Source organism: Rhopilema esculentum, chromosome 4 (genome assembly GCF_057945365.1).
Source record: "Rhopilema esculentum isolate cy_ngs chromosome 4, ASM5794536v1, whole genome shotgun sequence".
NCBI classification, from domain to species: domain Eukaryota; kingdom Metazoa; phylum Cnidaria; class Scyphozoa; order Rhizostomeae; family Rhizostomatidae; genus Rhopilema; species Rhopilema esculentum.
This window is the reverse complement of record NC_142818.1, coordinates 9083377-9105749: the sequence shown is the minus strand read 5'-3', so window position 1 is coordinate 9105749 and position 22373 is coordinate 9083377. Positions and strand designations below refer to the sequence as shown.

Genomic DNA, 22373 nt, shown 5'->3' with positions numbered 1-22373 from the left:
AGTCGAAAAGAAATAAATTCATGAACAAGGAATTGTTATTTTTCAAACATGTAAAAAGGTTCTGAGAGAAATCAATTTTGAGATCAGAAAATCCTTGTGCGATTGAACAATTCAAATATATGGCGGTTATAAGAACATTGCACATGAATTGAAAATCTTGAAAAAATATCTCCAAATAAACATTTTGAGGAACTGAATGCAAAAAAAAAATGAATAAGTTTAGAAAAGTATCTTTGGTCTTTTTTCTACACAAGGTATTAAATCATACCGTTAAAATGACCTATTTGAATTGTATCTTGAAAAACTAGTACATCTAGCACCTAACTTAACCAGATTTTTCTTGAAGTAGATTAATAATGGAATATCGTAGACTTTTTAGCCCCAGCTCCCCCAATTCTAAGCTGTAGCCTACATCGCAGTCGTTCGTAGACCATACAGTTTACGTTTGGTATTTTGTGCAAATGACATCATACTAATTCGCCCCTTTATGATGACGTTACTGCGAAAGATTATACATCATCTCGACAAAGGTACAGGATTTTCTGAAAATGCTGTCATACTTTTCCCTGTTTTTCACGGTTTATCCCTGAAAAAGCATACACCATCTTCAAAGGAAGTTTAGAACTTTGTGCGAATAATGTCAAGCTACTTCCTACCTTTATCGTGATGTAGCCTTGGAACAGCATACATCATCTTGAAAGGTATAAAGTTTATTGCATTGCGTAACAGATCTCACGATATTCCCTACCTTTATGACGACGTAACACATTCCAAGAACTCGTCTGATCCTTAAAAAAGGTAGAGACAATATGTAGGTAAAGAAAACAAAGTTTTCAATATTTGCAAAGACAGCATTAAAAATGTTACTGTTTGAAGATTATTAAAGAGAAATTTCTTTTAAAAAAACTTTGGACGAAAATTTGAGTTCGAGAACTTTCGATTATCGTAGTAAGCAAAAGTGACAACTAGTGAAAACAACAGCCTTTGGATATGTGCAGAAAACGTTAGTAAAGATGACGTGAAAATACTTGAAAATATGTTTTATGGATTGCATCTTTGGAGGATGCCCAAAGGAGCGCTTTACGGAGCGGCATTATTCAAAGCCAGCTATTCTGAAAAACGACTTTTTCTCAACATGAGTCCACAAAAACGACTTTTTCGCAACATGAATCTTCGATATTGCTGTCTTACCTTATGAATGGCTAGAATGTCCAATCACTATGATTTTTACCATTCCATATTATTTTGAAAATGCTGCCCGTCATGTTTATTTTTCACACAATCTAATGACTTTATCGTCATCCCTTATATGTTCCAAGTGAAGGCATTGCGAATGGAACTTACATTATTATTACAAATGCTTGGCTGTATGCCTTTTTGTAACCAAGCATTACAGACCAGCTGCTCCAAATACTCGCCGATTTGCTCAAAACCACTGAAACAACTAGGAGAATGGGATAAGACAAATATATCAGATCTTATATGAAAAAAATTGCTTACCTTTTCATGTTCAATAAACCTGCGATTGACTGCATAAAAAGTTAAGGAAAAAATAGAAACAACGATTGCTTAGTCAGGTTTGAGAGTCTTCCATCGGGTGCATAGAATGAAACGACGTGACAGTCACAAGAAAGAAGCGGCGTGGCTAGGAAAAAATGCTTTTCAAATACTGGAATTTGACATTTATTGCCTAATGTGAAAAGTAAAAATCTTTTCTCGGGACAAAGCTGTTCTCAAGACATACCAATAGCTGCTCCAAAATAAAACAAAGGATCAAATTTCAACACATAAAATTTAGGAAAGATTGACAGGTCAGGCTTTGGTAGAATCACATCAAATAGAACAAAACAAGACTGAATTAAATATTATTGGAAATGAATAACAGTTTTCTGCAAAAATCAAGATAAGGATACATGAAGAACCAACAAAGAAACAGCTTCAGCAAAATAACCAACCAGGCAGGTGAGCAGATACAAAAATTCCGATCTTGTCTGCTAAAAACAACAAATCCTTAAATAGCTCATTAAACATTGTTAAAATATTTCAGAGTAAAAAGACGTCTTCTAAATAAGAGGATGCTCATACAATAGGATATTCTTCACATATGGATTTTTCGAGGTTAAGGGAATAAAGGGGACATGACGTCAAAACAAGGGTATATACCAGGATGCAGTTAAAGTTAAAAGACATGGTTGAAATAAAAGTTCGAGGATGCTAAGAAAATAATGTAAAAGGGTAATACTTTATTTGGGTCGTCGTAATACTTTAAAGCTTTAGATTTTGAGGCCATTGCAACTCTAACGAAGCTAAATTATTAACAAATTTGCCATTGCGTTTATCTACAAACATCGATAATACATCAAAACATTGTACCTTTGTCCAAATTCTCCTATAAAAAGTAGTATAATTTTCTAATTGCAGTAAAATAAGTAAACACACCTCAACATCCAATGAGATCGCCCTCAATGTAAACTGACCGATATGATATGGGCAGAATGCTGAAAAATATTGTATACATATAACTTCGAAATCCAGATAAAGGGCAATAGCAAAAATGGCTGTCAGGATGTTATGTTTAATGTCTTTACTCAAAATAAATAGAGTATTTTCTGAAAACAAAAGGTCGAAACAACTTAAACTTTTATAGAGGGCTAAACCCAAGTAAGATTTTCACCAGTCAAAATATCTGCTCTTGACTTATTTACGATAAAACTGATAAAAAATTTAAAAATTATGTTTCATCGCGTAAACCATTTCCTTACTTACCGTTATTATTTTGTTATTTTCCTTGCAACTATAATCGAACCTAAGACTTATTGCTAGCACTGCATTTATTCGATTAGGCACTTCTTGTAGAATGCTTCTTGTAGCACCAGCAAATTTCAAACAAGTTAAATTTATGCTGAATTTCATCCTTCTTTATTTTTCTTTTAGCATTAATGCAAGATAATGTAGTTATAGCATACTAAAGACAATATCAAAACTTCTTGCACAGGTTATTTTACTTTCTTTTTCTAAAATTTTTTATCTAAGCAGTAGCCTCTGTATCATTCGATCTAAATGGCTATCCCCAAGAAGTGACCTTCACAAACTGTAGTACCGTAATGCCTCGAACAAGCGCCCCCTCAAATAAGAGTCCACCCCTCGAATAAGCGCCCATACTTCAACCTTCAGAAACGGGCGCTTATTCGAATTTTCAACGAAAACATAATTGGAAGGCAATTCAACACGAAAGATTAATGAACAACACAATTTGCACCCAAATCTACTTTTTAAATAAGCGCCCCTCGATTAAGCGCCTCCATCGAGTAAGCGCCCACCGTGGAGCCTCAAAAATCAAATAAGCGCCCGGGCGCTTATTCGAGACATTACGGTACAGCCTCTAGTACATCTATATAATAGTGAAGTTTAATGGGTAGCCATGCCTATCATGCTCCCTATGGCATCGTCATTGTTACTTTGTTGTTGTCAATCAACTCGCACAGTTTTAGATTGTGCATAAAAAAATTTGATTTGGTCCCCTTTTTGCATAAGCCCCCTCAATAGCATCAAGATTGAATAATCTATTTCCCCCTTCTTATGGCGTCTGGTTTTAAAAAAACAGGCAATGAGAAAATCTTCATTCAGTCTTTCCTTGGATAAACTTTATTTAGCTTAATAAAAATAATTCCATCAAACGGGAGCTTTTTCATCCAGCTCAATACTCTTACAGCTTTGTGAGTAACGAGTCAGCTTTGAGTAACATAAGATGTGTGTCAAATAAGCCTCACATTAAAAAGGACGCATTTTAAATAAGCTGCCCTTTTGAATAAGCCTCCCCCTTCTCGAAAAAGTCCCCTCTCCTCTTTAGCAGGATAGGATGGTAGCATCTCAATACTCAAAATGTACAAGATGCCCAAAAACATTATTTGAACGATTCAATTTTGTTTATGTAGAGAGGTATTTAACAAAAGCATTGCTAAAGATTGAAAATTTTGGCAAAAATTCGAAATGATGAAAAATTGATGTAAAATATTCCGGATCTAGTGCGTAGAATTTCTCACTACTAAAGAACAAGCAACATAATTCCTTTTATCCCCTTGTGCGAGAGAATCGAAATTATATATGCGAAATTTGAAAAGAAGATCAGGCGCCTGAAAGCTCCTATCCAGGGCTTTAACAAAGCAGGTTTTATTACAAACTCTTGAGTGAGCTTAAAAATCCGCTTTAATGACAAGAAATTTGAAGTCGGGGTAGCAGAATAATTGGTTCACAGTTTGTGGTTTGCTCTCTTAAACATTACTCTGATATCTAAGTATTCTACACTAAGGTACAAAAATTAACTACCTTTATAAAACACAGTTTAACAAAGTAAAGAGAATTCATCAAGTCTATTTGGTCGATTAAATACCTATAGAAAACAGAATGAAACATGACATACCAAAGATCAAAACAAATGAGGTGTTGAAAGATATGATCCAAAAGACGTGCTCCTGAAAAAAAGGTCGTGTAAATGCATGAGTAGAATTTCCTTTGAACTTTAGAAAAAAACAGAATTCAGCACGTTTCTTTCTGTACTGTATTTATAGACGAAAAAAATCAAATAAAAGATGAATTTTAAGTCATAATGTACTTGAAATTAGACAGTTTAATTGTCATAACATTTCACGATAGACAGCAGCAAGATCTGGCTTAGATAAGTAGAGATAGGATTATGAAATGAACGTAATTTGGCTACTTACCAAGAAAACAAGAGATCCATCCAGGCCTAAAAACTGTGAAAATAAAAATGTTCTGAGAGTGCATAACAACATATGTCATAAAGGGCGTCTTTTTTACTAAGACGTTTTGAATTCTATCATACCCAAACAATAAACAGGTTATTGAAGCAAATTCTTCTTTGGAGGTATTTTGACTTGTACCTTGATATTAATTTCTAACAAAAGCTTGCTTATTATCTAAAATTTCTATGTTTGGACAAAAAGGTACTATAATTAAATTTTGAAATTTTTTCTGTCATTGCAGAAATGCGTAATTAAAATCAATGCATTGACTCTGAATAGAAACCATCAAATGTAACACAATTAAAAAACAAATTGGTGCTTCTTCTTTCCATATGTCTTTCGAGACCCAGGCTGAGTTGGTTTTGACTAAATTTCACAAAAGCTAAATAAGACATTTTGAGCCAAAAGTTAAATTTCTAATCAGCCAAAAGAGTAAAACTGTCAAGATTTTAAGCATCCAGTTTTTGCAGGATGTGAAACAAACAAATGCACGGTTTCAGAGACCTATAAACAACGACCCGAAAAATCTCGAGATGACTGGTGGAAGTGTATGATTAGTAGTTATTACAAAGACAATGTCAAGCAGATTGACTTCGATTTAAAACGAGCAAGTTAGGAAACTGGTGAATTGGTTATGAAAAGGCCCTGATGCAATTGGCACACTGCAAAACTTTTCACAATTATCAAAGAATCAGCAAAGCCTAGACAGGCGAATTACCTCATTACAGAAAAAAAGGAATCGTTAATGCTTGACTACTAAATTCATTTGCAATACATACACGCTCCCAAGTGAGATCTTCTGCAGCCCTTTCCCACTCCAAGTTCCAGTCTATGAACAAACGATCAAAGGTAATTTTCATTGGAAGACATTACACGAAAAGTTATAGAAAGTCTCACAAATACATAGAAAGAGCAACAAATTAATTTTTAAAAAATGGATAAAAATCGTACCGTTCTCTTACGCCTAAGGATATTTTCAAATCTGCAATTTTTGCAGATTTAAAAAATTTCATGCCCATACTGTATATCCTCGAAATAGCGCACAGGGAGCTCGTCAATTAATGAATTTTTAGATAGAGCTCATTCGGAGGTAGGCTAATTAAAGGAGGGGCCTTATAGAATCATCTATATGTTCGTTTCGAAGCTTTCTCGTGATTTTCAAGTTCATTTCAGTTGAAATTTTATTTTATATTTCTTTCTGAGATGTCATAGCAAAGGAGCATGAGGATAGGGACTAATACAAAAATTTTACTATCAGGGTGGGGCGTATTCGAGTGATGCTTATAAGAAGAGAACCAGTTCGAGGAATTACGGTTTTTAACGATTTAAGGTCTCGTGCTGTCGCCATGCATCCAGAGGTCCACTTCTAATTTGAAAATTGTCTTCTTCAGAACACGTGCATTCTAACACGCGAGCCATTATTACATCAAAAGATGTAAAAATATCCTGATTCGAGCGCTCGCATGAAATCCAACCTGTAGTGTATTCATTGAAGAGAAAAAAAAACTCTTATAAATATTTTGGATTTGATGGCAGACTCACTGGATACTCGTTGATGAAAGTGGAATCCATAAACAACATTCTTAGAATTACAATTATTGTTATTTTGCGCATGAAAAACCACTGATAAAATAACTCTCAAGTTTCAGAGTTTGGTAAGCATTGGTCGACACCGCTTGAAAATGTAAAACAAAATGAGAATGTTTTCTTGCTGCTAAATTCAATATTTGAAGCAAATCAAGATAATCACACAATATTTTGTCTCTAAACAATTGAATGAAGCTTATTAGCGAGAACTTTTTATCCTTAAATAGATTTTCACTATCATCATGACATAATCCAAATAAGTCTTATAATGAAGGGGCAGGGATCCCAGATGGGATTTACTACAAAAGAAGGCCAGACGGGTGCGCAACTCAGCCCAAAATGCTCATAAAAAGGCCAAAGAAATTGCTCAAAAATAGTTTGTATTTGTATTTGTATTTGTATTTGTTGCTACCTAGCATCCGAAGGTAGTTTTTAAGGCACTGAGAACCTTATGCTTATCGAGCAGTGTCCTGGTCTTTCCTCTCGATGTGACCACACCTCGTGATTCCTACGCCTGGAATTACAGAGAGCTGGCGACTCTCCTCACTCTGGGTGAAAGTTTGGTCATGCCAGGGACCCGAACCACGGACCCTTATGTCTGTAGTCAGCGCCTCTAACAACTGAGCCATCCTCGCACCTGTTGCGCAGGCGCTGTTTATATTTCTACGCAAGCCCCTTTAAAAAATGTCTAATAAAACTCTAATAAGAAACTTACTTCTTCTTCAAAAACCTTTGCTAATACATTAGGCGACAATATTTGACATTTGGGTTAAAATCTGAAGTAAACTACAAATTACCCCATTAATGTAATAATAACTCTTTAAATCCCTGTGAAGGAGTCTTACCAGGGTTATCTTCTGCCGGGGCTGGCTGGTCGACTTCCGGTTCCTCGTCTTCTACTTCTTCTTCTTCTTCTTCTTCTTCTTCTTCTTCTTCTAATACCTCTACTTCAACTTCTACGAACATGTTATAATCTGCCTGCACCTCATTCTCAACATCTCTATCCTCTTCTTCTCCATTTTCTATTCCATTTTCTTCTCCATTTCCTTCTCCATTTTCTTCTCCATTTTCTTCTCCATCTTCCTCTTCATTATCTTCTCCATTTTCGTTTTCCTCGGCAGCTTGATGATCCGCCATGACTTCGTGCACATTATCTTGATCACCATTATGCGCATGGCCATCTCCCTAGCAGATTTGAAGATGTCCCCTGCTTAGATGTCGGATAATCATACAGGAAGATGTGGATTGTCAGGATGATCATGAAACAGAAGATGTGCAAACTGGCCAGGAAATTACCCTCGCTAACAGTGATACAGAGAGGTAAAATCCCCGGGAGGGGGCACTTGACTAGATAAATGTCAGGGGTAAGCGAAAACCTTTTTGCAACACAACCCTGTCACATAAAACAATTGCGAAAAGCACACCCTGCCCCATAAAAGTATGCTGAAAATACGGCACAATTCTGGTAAAACATACTAGATCTCGTGATATTTAGCACTAGCAAATGATACATACTCATTCTAAGGAAAATTCTAAAAGCACAGCAAGCTGTTCTCACGTATTTCTTCTTATAGATTTTCACAATTACGATACCCTGTCCCAGAAATTTAGCTAAAGAGGATGCCCGGTCTCGCGGCACATCCTGTCAGGTCAAGTATGGGAATGCCCCCCCCTCCCCCCGGTAGAATCGCCGAAGGAATTAATGTCATACCTATTAAAATCAAGCTTATGTATCAATTTTTATCGAGTTCTGTGCGTTTCCAGCATACTATGGGCAAGATTTATATAGTAGGAATGAAAACCCTTTTCTATTTTGTTTGTATTCGTTATTATAAATACGATTACAAAAACTGCTTAATCTTGCTAGTGAGAATTCATAACCTGCTACAGAGTATCAGAGAATTTTTAAAATTTACTGTTTTTTGAAAGTAACCCTGGGTAGGCTTTCTATGCTATTCAAAAATAATTTTTATGTTATACCAAAAACCTTTTTAGAGCCAAAACTTAGGACAGGCTTGAAAACAAGATAATTTAGAAAATGGTACGTTGTCTTCAGCTATTCTTCCGAAGCTATTCAGAAGAAGAGCCAGTCGTATTTTGATATGCTGTAGGCGTCTTGAAAATAGGCATACTTCTGACATACAAAACTTTTTACACGTTTTCAGTAACGTCGCCCTTTAAAAACAGGAAAATTGATAAGGGTATTCTATAAAAAGGCCGCTTCGCTCCTCATCTTGCACTATTATCCCTTAAAAGGGCAAGAGGGGTGGTTGCCCCGCACTTCCCCTCTCGGGCATCCCTGTTCAGGCTAAATCTGATCAACAGCAGGTATCTGCTTCCAAAAATTGCAAAAGATGAGGACCAAAACGCAATCTTTATGTGAAGTCAGGCCCGTAGCCAAGGGGTAGTTATTTGTCTCTAATTTTTTTAGTGGAGCTTCCAGTGGATTGATATAAAAATTTGCGTCAAACTAATACTGACGGAAGGAGAATTGTTTATTGGGGTCTCTCATTGTCCATGAAGGACTTACGATGGTGCCTAGCGCTCAAAAACTTTCGCTGAACAAAGCAAAAACTTCAGAAGAAAAATTGCTGAAACGTCTATCTGCAACAGGTCTGGGGAATTTGCCACCCCTACCCCACAGGCCTGGCTACGGGCTTGTGCGAAGGGTGATCTAAACGGATAACCTTCTCAATAACATAAACATTTTTCAGTAAAGACACACTGGCAAATGAACAAGACGGTTTGAAGAGAGGTATACCTGTCCGAAGACACCCGCAAACCAGCCTCTGGCAGCTGCTGGCAGATTCATTTGTCTAACTGGCTCGACTTGGCCCTCCAGCCAATCAGGGCCGCCATGAACAACAATCTGTTCTCTTAACCAAACCAGGACAATAAACGCACACACCGAGCACCCAACAACAAAACATCCTTTGAGACAGTCGGAAAACATGTCATTTCTAGGGAAGAAAAAGAGTCATCAACTAAGGATTTTCTCAAAACTCCATTCCTAAAAAGTTTTTGTTTACAAGGAAAATTCGATGCAAAAGTAACTCAAGTCCCAATCTGAGTTTCCCACTCCCACATGGATAAATCCTCATTCCATATGAAAAATGTTTAGCAAATGTGACATTTAAACCTTTAAAGCATAATATACCGCCGAAAATTGTTGCCAGACGAAAAACTGTTAGTCTTAGCAATTTCATTGGATAAATTAAATTTCTATTTCGACAAAAACTCGGTTCAAAATGTTAAAATAGCCTAATGATAGTGCCGCACTTTTGACCCCACTCCTAGTTCAGTTATTGTAAAAAACAGTTTAATAATTCATTCGGTTCAACAACGGATATGTTTAGGCAGAGACAATTACAATTAAATTAATAGACAACCTGACCCGGGTCCAGCCATCAAAGCTGCTTAAGATATCCGAGGTTGCAGCCTTTCAAGTTGCTTATGAGTTGCTTGACTCTTAACAAACGGAAGGTACCTGCCCTCCATAGTAAGTAAAAAATGTTGCCAAGACCATTTCAAACTAGATATTTAAACAATCTCTTCATACAAGCTATGCCATATAATCAGTGAATTCTCTATCATCAACAAAACTTCTGTGCCATAGGCAAACCAGGAAAACAAGAAACAGTAACAATTTAAGAACATTACTAAGAAGTAATTTTTATCAAGCGCCTGGAGCAGTCTAAGGCAATGCATTCTGTGTCGTTGCTTGCAGCTTCTTTTTCTGGCAAGTTAACATCTACCCAACCCCGTACCTAGTTGCCTGCTAGTTGTTGATTATTCTAAAAGTGCTTTTTCAGTCGCATGGTCATCGTGACCCTAAAGCATGTTATAAAAATGGGACGATCATGAAATTAAATTGATGGCATCATTTTCCTTTTCTTTTGAAATTTAAGTTAATTACAGGAAATATAAAATTTTTGTCAATTAGGAGAAAACTATGTCGATTACAGAACTGATTGAAGCGTTGTAACAGAACCGATTATGAATATTGTTAAGAGAAAATGATTAAGATTAAGAAAATTCGAGTTAAGGGAACATGACACACCTTTCTAAACAAAATCTTTCCTCTGACCCACAAGTGACCGAAAACATGGCGTCATATTAGTCCTAGTTTTAATCAGTGCTGATTCAAAGAGTCAAAGAACGTTCCTCTCCGTATGTTAATATGCAGCAGGGGTAGGGCCAAATCTAATTAAAAATATATCCATGTTGGGTCAAAGTGACTCCTGTTTTTACATTTTTTATGTATAGATATAGATATAAATACTTTGCAGTAGTTGGTTTTTTGTTGAGTATCGCACATTAAGCGTTATGTGTTCGAGGCAGCAACTTAGAACCCTCCTTTTCTACACATAAAAGCATAAAGCCATTCAACCAATAAAAAGCCGCCAAGCTGATTCGTTATATGGCGGTACAAGTTAAGGCTGATTTCCACTAGGCGAATTCTTTCGCGCGAATCGAATTTTTTCCAGTGTGAGCATGCGCGGTTTCATGTTCTCAAATTTCGCAGCGAAAAAAATCGATTCGCAGAAAGTAGACCACGGTCCTTCTCTATCGCTACGAAAATTTATTCGATTCGCGCGAAAGAATTCGTCTAGTGGAAATCAGCCTTAACACTACGTATTGACATTTTAGTAGAAAAACACAACCCTATCATTTAATTAGCGATGAAAAATACTTTTCTCAAAATTCTACATTATCTGGAGTAGATAATCTTCGAAAATTTTCAAAAAAATTGCCAGTTTACTGGGCCATGCAAAGCTCCATTCTGAAAGGAGGGAAATCTATGACACTGAGATCCAAAACTGCAATTTTTTGTCCCCACTTGACATGGAATGCCCCTCTAAGCTTTACTGTTTACAACAAGACGGTTCCAGGTTTCACGCTTAATGCCATCATCAAACTTCACCCCTCCCTTTCCTCGATCATTCCTCCCTTCCCTTGCTAAGGCTTTGCTATAGGCTCCCGAGCGTATCCCTAAAATTACCGACTAATCAGGCTCCAGTTGCTCCGTTTAACGTAGATATTTTGTTACTGAATTTGCAAATAAGAAAAATGGCATATGTATAACTCTGGTAGTCTGAAGGTTTGGTTGTCGGTTGATAAAAAGAAAGAACACTTCGCATATTAAGGAATTATCTCTATGTTACCACAGTTTGCCAACAAATAAACGCTTGAAAATAACTTTGGTGTATTACAGTAGATTATTGCAAATCCTCAATGGTAACTTTTAGCATCAGGTTCAGAACTTCAAAGATATAAGGTGAACCGTAAAAGTATTTCATTGCGACAGAATTCTCAACAAAAAGGAAGGAAAGCCTCATTTGATATTATTGACTAGAAATCAATAAAATTGCGAAACAGGAAGATTGGTTATAGGACATCGCAAGGACTTATGCCAGGCAATGTACCATCCTTAATTTTTGCAGCAAACCCATGCTGTTCTAGGCTAGTATATTAATGCAATACAGATACAAGAAATTCTTACGTTGATAGGATGTCCAGTGGGAGGGTCAACAGCGAACTGAGAGAACCAGCGAAGAAGCATTTATAGATTCGATCTAGAACAACGAGAAAATATTTCAGATCAGATTAGTTTCCAGACATTTTCAGGATTTTCAATTGAATATGCATTTCTGTTTCTACACACAAATAATGATGATCAACATGATCAAATCTGTACTCAAGAAACTTCTAAAAACGACAAAAAGTGTAAATTATCTGAAAATAAAGTAAAACTTTTAGGAATGCAAAGTAAATTACTTAAGTTACTAATATATTACTTCGATCCAAGATATGCTGGGATACCCACTTGCATCATAATTGATTTTTTGGAAACGTTTAACCCCACTTTAGTCAATCAAAACTTCAAAGTTTTTCATAAATTTTCCTGCCCTAAATGTTGCTTACTTTTCATCAACACTAAAAACAATGACTTATTCCGGTATTCCTACAGTACTTATTCCTAAATAAATAAATAATTTTTTGTTAGTTGTTGATGTTACGGAAAGGCCTGGGAGCCCATAGTGGAACCCCTATCAAGGGAAAGAAAAGAGAGTTTCTTAAGAGAGAGAGGAAAGATCCAGCTTGTTAGTTTTAGTTTAAAAAGAGTCTCAGAAGCATGAAGAGGGTAGAGCGCTCCAAAGTTTACAAGATCTGAGGGAGGAAGGATGAGTTGTGGGACAGAAATCATGAATTTGGCAAAGAGACTTGGAGTGGAAGGAATGGAAGGAATGAGCACTGGAATAGAAGAGTATTTGGCATTACCTAAATGACTCAGGGGACCAGGGATGTGGTAAAATCTGTAAAAAATTGAGAGACTATGACACATCACTGATGAGAAAGAAGTTGAAGAGAATTTGTGAAGTTGCAGTTGTTGATAAGGTTAATGGCGTTTGATTGGATTTTGTCAAGTAAGCACATGGAAAATTTTGGGGCATTACACCCTAAATATGAGAACAGTAATCCAAATGGAAATTGTTGAATGTTGTGATGGTGAGACAAATCCACATGCTCTAGAGAGGAAGTAGAAATGTCAGAAAATAGTTTTCTTTTCCTCAACTTTTCTTCATCCTGGTGGCATGTAAAAAATTGAAAGCATTTTGGTGGCTTTCCCAAAGTGTCAATACAAATGAAAATTGATAAAGGTATCTGCAAAACCATCTTGTCCAAATCTGATGAGCCCAATTTCCACGTTTCTGGAAGTTTGGTTACTAGCATTTTATAAAAATTACATGCAGTGCAATGGATGGAAACAGACATAAACAAATCACAAACACTTACAAGATGTGAGTGGTACAACCCCAAGCCAGGCAATGGCCACCAGAGTATAATGAAACCAATACTGCAAAGCTTTTCCGAGATTTTTGCCAAGACCAGTTACAAATTCTGTCACTGGTAATGTATGTGGCATATCAGGTGCATAAACTATTAAAAAAGAGAAAGTAATGCATTACAAAAAGTAGAGCAGACAAACAAATTTTTTATAATTATTTTGTAACACAAAATTTGAAGATAGCACAGTAAAGACATTTTTGAGACATTTTCTCAGAGTATAAATGTCTGATAAGGCCTAAGACTGGTAAGGAAAAAATTCAGATTTAGAAATGAATAAAAAAAATCACCCAACAAAATAACTGAGCTGCAAACAATTTCAAAACACATCAGTGAACAAAATACAGTAAATCCTTGGGGAAAAATGGCTTAAAAAGGTAAAGCTGAAACTTTATCAGAGAAGAGGAAATGAATTTTAAACATAAATTTCTTAGCAAAACAAAAGTAGAGCAGAAAAACCTTTGCTGTGCTGAGATGTTTATGCTGGCAACTAGTAAACAAATTGCATGAAAAATAAAAACCATATTTCAAAGATAATAGATATACTTTGATCTACTAAGTTTGTCTGAATATTTGGGATTAATATCAATGCAAAGAACTATGGGTAAAGCTTATCATTTTGCAATTGTTGACAAAAATTATCAATATCATCACAAGTGTATTAACACAAGTCTAAAAAGAATGCAGAATACTTTAGAAAAACACTTACTTGGTTTAAAAACAAATTTGTGTTTGCATAATTCACAAATCCTGGAAAAAATAACATAAATAAATCAGAAATTGGAATATGCCTATTAACTCATTTCAAAAATGGTACAAGCAAAGCTTGAAACATACGCAAACTGAACAAAACTAAACAAATAAGAAACTGGCTAACTAATAAGTGTGAGTATGTAATAGGATTTATATCAGTTGTTCTACATGAAATTAGAATAAAAGTATTCAAGTCAATGTAAAATTTGCTGAGTACTTTTGTAATTACTTTGTTATCCGTAATCAACTGAAAACCATTCTCGTTAGAAGTGGAGATTGAATATCTAACTGCAAATAATTTTATACTTTCCAACAAAATACATATTTCTAATCATAGAATAGATTATATCAAAGAAGTGCTTACTCTTTCTTGCTGTGACTAAGCCATTGTACCAGGCTGGAAAGGAAAAAAACACAATTCAGTTCACAAAAATCAAAATCTGTTCGCTTTTCACAAATCCTGGAAAAAAAACTACATGAAGATTGAAAAAAGGAATATGTTGATAACCTGTTAATTTCTCTTAAAAAATTATTTATTGACAGCTGGATGTTAAAAGGACTTCTGATGGGGAATCTAGAATGTAGATGTTTCTGAAAAAAATTAGAGGCACATGGAAGAAATGAGGTTCAAACAGTGGGAATGGAACCATATTATGACAAAATGACTTTGAACAATTTTAGAGATAAAAAGGGCTATCTAACTCTCTCAGCAAAATCTTTGGTATCTACCAAAATCTTGACCATGATATGTTTAAGGAATCTCCTAACATTACATGCTATGAAAAAGTTAGCTTGAGTGCTCCAAAGTGCAAAACTGAGAACGGAAAGAATGATTCATGGTAACAGTTTGAAAATATCTGGAAAGGGTTGGCTTTTTTGGATTATTCAAGATACCAATACACCTTCTACTTTATTCACAAACAAAATTACTGGATAAGTTGGAAGCGATGACAAGCATTCTTTGCAGCTTAAAACTATACCACAGGGAGATCAAAAATGAGTTCCTTGGTGCACAGAACTCAGTTGGTTTCCAACATAAAGTTAAACCTTGTGTCCTGACGTGGATCTAGCCGAAATGTCCACTGGTTTCAGGGTGCTTTACCCCATTACAGCCCTGGGTGTTATTGGTCCATAAAAATTGCTGAAAGTTGCTAATGAAATTAGGTTAGTAAAATGCAGGCCATGCTGGGAATAAAATGGCAGGGGTGCAATGAATCGCACTCCTTGTGGTGCCAAGGCGTGCAATGGTGTGCTATTGCACCAAAGTACTTAATAATACAGTCAGCTGTATAAGGACTAGACTACATAACTTTATCATAAGAAAACATAAGCAAGGCTAGTCCAATCAATACATTTTATCAAACAAGCTTTATTAACGTCAAACCCAACATATTAAAGAGAAAAACATTAACAATAAGGTAGGTTAATTAATATGTAATCCTGCAGTTTATAAACCCTTCTGGTCTGCTTCTCCTGACAATCTTGTTCTCAAAATTTAAGAATTCTAACTGTGTTTTCACCATAAAGAAAACTTATCTGTTGACTAATGTTAGAACGAATTAAATGGTTAATTGCACGTTTATATTTTGTAAGAAAGCTATAGTAGCTAAATCCTCACAATTCAAAGTCTCTTAATTTTGGAACATTTTTGCCCACATTTTATTAGTAAAAGTTTCTAAAATGTTTTGTATTTGCATACAGATTAGAAAAATGCACATAAAGTAAACTGTATATAGAGGAATTGTGAGTCCTGAGAAAACGGGATTTTACTGATCGCACTTGCAAGATACACTCGTAAACCACAGTGTAATCCGGTTCAAATCATTTAAAGCTTAAAGATCAATAAGCCTGTCTAAATAAACAAAGCCTTACATGTGCCATGGGGTTGTAACTACAGTGGAATCCCAATATAACGAACTCTGAAGGGAACCAGAAAATATTTCGTATATCGGGAGTTTGTTAAACCGAGAGATAACGTTTTTTGGGGGTCCTTTCGCAGTTCACGCCTAAAAAACCTGTTGTGGGCTTGTTTAGGCTATCTCCAACCTCTGTGCACATGTACAGCCATACATGTACCATTTAACTCAAAAAAACCAATCTGAATTCAAATAATACAACTGGCTGGTCATTGAAAATGAAAATCTTAATGTTCCTTTTATAACTTGGGACCAAGAGATTGGCAAAGCTGGTATCACTTCGCTCCTAGTTGGTGCCTGAATGATGTCTTCAATTACTTCACATTCTTATTTGTCTTTTTCTGCTTCTCCATCTGGGTCTCTCAATAAAGTTTTGTCGTCTCTCATTGCCAATGTCTCATATGTAAAAAGGTATTCAGTAGTGTCAATGTACTCATTTGCAGTAATTTCTGACGCAATCAAACTTTCATCTTGTGGTCTGAGTCTATCAGCCAGTACTTGAAATGTATCATCGGCATGTTTTGCCGATTATAACAATGATTTCTCCCCAAGAGAAAGTGATAAATAAACACCGAAAATAAATAAACAAAAATAACAGATGAAAAATTTATAAAAATTCGTTATATCAAGGGTAATTATGATGAAGGGACCTAAAAATGGTTCGTGATAACGAGAGTTCGTTATATCCGGGGTTTGTTATACCGAGAGAATTTGTAAGGAGTTTGTTACGCAGAATCCAAGGGACCAGGCATTTAGTTTGTTATACCGGGAAGTTCGTTATATCCGGGGTTCCTTATATCGTGATTCCACTGCAGTTATTGCAAATGAGACAAGCGACCACAACTGCAAAGCAAGGATTATCGGCCTAAAAGGTCGAGCGATTTTCAGACCTCAACTCAAAACTTTGATAAAAAAATTATGGAAATCTTCGTTTACAGGAGTTTTTCGCCACTTTCAAAACTTCTGTTAGTTTTAGACATGGTATCATTGTGTGCCTTGAAAGTCCGGCTACTAGAATCTGAAGAAATTGAGAAGTGGATGTTTTCATCCAGAAAATGTTTACCATAACTTTAAGCAAATTAGAATATTCGCCAAATTTTTCGTCAAGTAGAAATCAAATAGAAACGATTGCGTGATTATCACCTTTCGTTCATAGTTGAATTATGATAAAAAAATTACATTGGGCCATACTGGTCACTTTAGAATAAAGTGTTCAGATTATTTAAGGCGTGCGATAAACTGCACTTCTGAGCAACGGAAGGCGTGTGCCAAGGCGTGGGCGTGCGATCGCACGCCATTCCCAGCATGGCCTGAAAATGTGATTAATTTGCCCAAACTTTATCTAAAATGTCACAATTTTACTCCATTCAGCATGATCTTGATCCTTTTCTTGCAACTTCAATTCTAATTTTCTTGAATTTTTCCGAAAAAGAATGTCTAGTTCCACAATACTAGACCTCGGTTTCTATTTTGCCCCCGTATTCCATTTTGTATAATTTTGTACTGAAGTGTCCACACCTTGGAGCTATGGATATTGATATTGAATATGGTTTCCAGCCACCGTTTTCTTTTCGCAAAAGGAAACATTTGAGCACCAGTTTTCACAGGTTTTCAGAAGACAATAGCCACCAGTTTCAATATTGGATCATAGATAGCATAATCTAAACTGTCATTTTGAGTGGCGACAGATTTCCTTGATTTTGAATTCCTTGGATACTTTGAGATAAAAGATGAATAAGGAAGCTGGGAACTCTGTCGGAATCTTTGCAACAAGGGAGAGTTGTCCTTACGAAATTAAGAACTTGTGTGGGGGTTCAAAACTGTTGTCATTCTGGAAGAAATTCAGCAGTTGTTGCAGTTGACATTTTGGATAGAAATTCAAGATTTACATAGAAACATAGCTTTTAGAATTTGACCGGTTTTTTTAAACCTATGGAACCGGTCTAGATAGGCACCTTATGTTACATGAAAGAACAAATATTTAACCTAAAAAAGTGAAAACTAAAAATTAGAAACTTTATCACTGTCTCTGTTAATACGGGACAGCATAACATTCCAAGTTGGAAGTTTGAAAATTTCAAGGAAAATTCAGAAGCAATGTTTTAAGGTATTGTTTATGTCAGAAAGAAATCTAAAATCAAGATTTAGTGAGTGGACAACTTTGTACATAAACAGCTTGACAACATTGTATCAAGTTATCTTGCTTTGTCTATCCCAGAAGATACAACCTTCCAATGCAAAGACTCTGATGTTGACATTGGTAAAGAAAAAGATGTGCAGAAAACAATATGCAGAAAAACATGATTACAAAATGCAGAAAAATTTAAAGATGGAAATCTTGGTTTATGTGCTTTCAAGGTGCTCCAAAACTATAGCTGTGGCAGCTAAGATTAATAAAGGCAAGGCTCGGAGCAACTCAAAAAAGATTTAAGGAAATCTCAAATGAGAAAATAATGCACATTTGAAATCATAAGCAGAATGAAATTACCAACCTGGCCTCTTATGATGAAATTGTAAATAGAGTGGCCCGGAATTTTGAATGAGCTGAGAAGACTTCTAATTTTGCGAGGACAACTATCATCTTAAATGTTTTGTGATCATCAAGATAAATATATCATAAAATTAAAATTTTAATGTGATTCCTATATATGCATTTATTGGTAGAAAAATCCGCATGTAACACTAACATGTAATATTTCTCATCTCACTGCCATACATCACCCACCACCCTTCCCTTCCCCACTTCCATCATCCCATTTTTTCTCCACTGTGCTGCAGCCACACCATTCAACATCCTCCAATCACTATCTCACATTTCAAATCCATTCACTTGTTTGTTTCATTTACTCTGATGAAGCCCTGTATGCCGGGGTGAAATATTAGTATATTCTTTAAGTTTAATTTATTTTGAAAATTTTATGTCGTGAGATTGGATTCTTGTCGTCGTATTGCTTTGTTCCTGTATATCATACATAACTTTCCTGCTATTTTACTTCACTATTTAGCTTGCACCTATATCAAAGCATTATTTGGACATCATATTAAAGTCATCTTTAACAGTTTTCTCTAGCCTCTGGTTGTTCAATCTTCCATTTTCAAAAAGCTTTCATCTTTGTTGTTGAAGCAAATATGACTAAAGGATTGTCCTAGTTGTGTATAAATAGATTGCTTTTGACAATTTTTATGTCTTGATTTTGAGCAGATTAAAGCTGTTTGATAACATTCACAAGATTTGCTAATCGAAGTCAAATTACATACCATTCTTGGTGAATAAACTTGATACTGCCAGTGCACATGCAAGGATGATAAAGAGGTCTATCTCCAGTTCCTTCAGCTCTGCAAACTCTACAAATATCAGCTAGAAAAAACAGCATTCAGTTAAATATGAATCAGGAAAGATAAAAAGCAAAGACTGGCGAAAACCCTAGAACCATTATCTAAAATTGCTCTGCTGCTATTCTTTTGGTGGGTTACAGCTCTTTTATAAATTTGAAAGAAAACTATGTAAACATAAACATTTACAAATCTACTAACAACAACATTTTTCCAATCATTGAAAGAAAAACAATATAATTTTCAACCAGTTTGCTAGTTCTTTAGGAATAGAATCAGAAACCCAACAATCAAAAAGACTCTGCCAATGCTTTTTGATGTTTTTTACCATTCTCTGCTTCGATTTGGGGCATTCATCCCTAGCTCTCAATGATATCTCCCCATTCATTGGTATTGAATACAAATTTTCAAAGTGAATGATTTCACCTTCCACAAACAATTAAATCATCCTCAAGGGTACTGTCGACATCAACATAACAAAGTTTCAATTCTGCCCAGCAAAGTTAAGGAAGAATCAGATAAAATAGCTTAAGCAAATAAAAACAAAAAGCAGCCCCCTTTTACTAACAAAAAGCAAGGGGCAATTAAAAATGTGTTATTCAATCATAAAAATTTTTACCCTGTTCCCATTACTCCATTTTCACAAGAAAATACAGCTGAATGAAACTGTTTTTTATTTTGTGTTCCCATTAATGGATCATTTGATAGTGAGGTCTAAAGTTATTATGAAACAGAGTCATTTTAAGGGGAACAGACAAGTCATTTTAGAACGGAAGCATTTTGAAACAAATTGTTTTTGAATCGAAGTGAAAATAGAGTCCTTTAAAAAGGAATTTGTTCATCTTCATTTTTAAAACAAGCTCAAACATAGGATTTGTGAACAGACAAAAACAGAGTAATGGGAACCCCTCGTTTTCATATTGACCAAACAATATGGGCCACAATGGAAACAGTTTAAGAAAAAATTGAAATGGAATGTTCGTATTCTCATAGTAATGAAAAATTTCAAGTAGTTTTTGTCTGTTTTCATAAGCTACTTTTATGTTCACATGATTAAAATTTCTATATAGGCTTAAAGTCTTGCTCTTAATCTTAATCCAGGGTCCACATTTTTGTACAAACAAATATAAAAAATTATTCAAAACGAGGCTGTAAGTTGAATATGTGTATTAATTATCTGAAGTATATAAAAATCCCAAGGGAGATTAGTGGAATTCAATCAAAATTCAAGATACCCTTTATTAAAAAAGGTATCAGCGATAACAAAGGATTTGAAGCTTCCATTGAAAAAGGGTGATTTTAAAGAGAGGGCATACATGCACTATGCATATGATCAAAGTTATAAAATGATACCTTAACTTTACAAAGATACTTAGCCTGGTACTTTCAATAGTACATTTCTTCTGTTGAAATTTTATATATTTGTCGTTGATTGTTAAATTGTTCCTAAAATTTGCAATACTTTTACCGCCTTTATGTCACATTTAAAATAGATAAACTATGGGGCATAATGATAAAAATAGGCTTATGAATACTTTCTAATAACTCCTTTGAACCTAAATCTATTTATGTTGTAGATATTTTAGAGGCAGTTTCTGGTCATCCCTATAAAATTATAATTTCAAATTTTTTCAAATATCATGGTGGTGGCTTTCACTATAAATTTCTATAATATTGACATTGGAGCATAGTGATAAAGGACATTTTTGAAAATTCTCATGGATCTTCCTCTTTTTCTAAATCTATGTTGTGAATGTTTAAAATGAGTTTTCAGTCATTCAAGAATTTTATACTTATAAAAGTTTTCTTGCTACCAATCATAGCTTCCATTAAACCTCTGAAAACTCTAAACATTTGGGCATAATGATAAGAAAAGCTTATCAATACTGCCTAGGATCTTCCTTCAATCTAAATCGATGTTGATAATACTTTAGATGCAGCTTCCTGCAGTCTCTAATTTTACACCATAGAATAGAAAAACTTATTTTATTACATGGTTACACCTTTATGGTTACACCTTGGTGGCAGATTTCAAGAAAGCCTTTTCCCTTATACCATGTTAACATTGTGCCCCCCTCCCCCACTTTAATTCACGTTCAACGGTCGGATAGAGTTATACCTCTGGGGCGCCCAAAAAGTTTGGTGCCCCCTAGCCAATTTCGAGCCACCACGCCACTGTTCTGAGTAACAGTTATTTAGTTTACTTGCACATAAAAATTTTCTGTACCTTCTCCGGGATCGTAACTATCCATTTTGATATGACTCAAGAGAATTCTCACTTGCTTTTCTGTCTCTCTTTAAGTAGCTACTTTTGAGTCTCTCTTATTGACAGCTTCCCTTTTACAAACCAATATTTCTTGACTGGCCACGTCTTTCTGCTTGGGCCTTCCCTTTTCCACGATACGACCTAATACGAACTCGATCGAATCGTCTAGGCCAATATATTGAAAGTTCACTGGAATCAAGACTGACGGGGCAACAACAACAAAATATAGAGCACGTACTGTTTGCCTACAAAATTTGATACTAAAATTTGTTTATTCCATTCTTATCTTTGCGTTGTTTCATCTTTTACCGTCTTGTGATTCCAGCTGTTTAATGTTATGTGAGATTTAAAACCAGTAGGCCGCTCCAACATCAAAGAATAATTATGTCATAACAAGACGAAACGAGGTTAGCGCCGGCCGGGTCGAGGCCGCTATACGAAATTTTCAACGAGAATGGGAAAGGATTGTTTCAAAGCGAAAAAGTAGTTTTGAAATCAACAAATCATAATTACTGTAATTTATCCCCATCTTTACAATTATTCCATTTTTTTCAGTTCAAAACGATAGTGCAGATACTGTACATTCCCACAATATAATTCAATCAACGTCGCATAATGCATTTTTAAATGTCCTGTGAAACTAGTGCCTTTAACTTCCCTTCCGTAATGCTAAGATTCATTTCTTTTGCGTCATACAATACATCGTTTAAAGACAGAAACATTTTCTTTATCCATTCATTTATCTCCATACCACCGAGAGGATAATAATGATTAGAAGTGGATTTTAAACGACGTCAAGAAAAATTGGGATCTTCGCATCAAAGAGGCTTTGGGGACCTAAGCCTTTCTCTCGTGAAAAGTAGCCATTTTTACACTTTGTTAATATTTTGAAGAGCGACCTTGTTT

At 35.3% G+C, this 22373-nt stretch overlaps 1 protein-coding gene across 2 annotated transcripts in view; it reads right to left on the bottom strand.

Annotated features, from left to right (window-relative positions):
• The window catches only part of LOC148960407 (E3 ubiquitin-protein ligase MARCHF6-like), a 51541-nt gene extending 29570 nt beyond the window's left edge, over nucleotides 1–21971 (bottom strand). Inside the window, exons 1-15 of one of the 2 annotated variants that reach the window (XM_089116148.1) lie at nucleotides 21429–21971; nucleotides 19127–19226; nucleotides 14317–14349; nucleotides 13909–13949; nucleotides 13149–13292; nucleotides 11854–11926; nucleotides 9112–9310; nucleotides 7196–7535; nucleotides 5543–5592; nucleotides 4722–4754; nucleotides 4421–4472; nucleotides 2440–2498; nucleotides 1914–1994; nucleotides 1501–1529; nucleotides 749–788 (exon numbers count right to left, since the gene is read on the bottom strand). In XM_089116148.1, the coding sequence (XP_088972274.1) occupies nucleotides 749–788; nucleotides 1501–1529; nucleotides 1914–1994; nucleotides 2440–2498; nucleotides 4421–4472; nucleotides 4722–4754; nucleotides 5543–5592; nucleotides 7196–7535; nucleotides 9112–9310; nucleotides 11854–11926; nucleotides 13149–13292; nucleotides 13909–13949; nucleotides 14317–14349; nucleotides 19127–19226; nucleotides 21429–21453 (1299 nt within the window). In that variant the 5' untranslated portion in view covers nucleotides 21454–21971. The remainder of the gene's footprint in view (nucleotides 1–748; nucleotides 789–1500; nucleotides 1530–1913; nucleotides 1995–2439; nucleotides 2499–4420; nucleotides 4473–4721; nucleotides 4755–5542; nucleotides 5593–7195; nucleotides 7536–9111; nucleotides 9311–11853; nucleotides 11927–13148; nucleotides 13293–13908; nucleotides 13950–14316; nucleotides 14350–19126; nucleotides 19227–21428) is intronic. The other variant, XM_089116149.1, reaches the window with a different exon arrangement.
• Nucleotides 21972–22373: the final 402 nt, after the last annotated feature.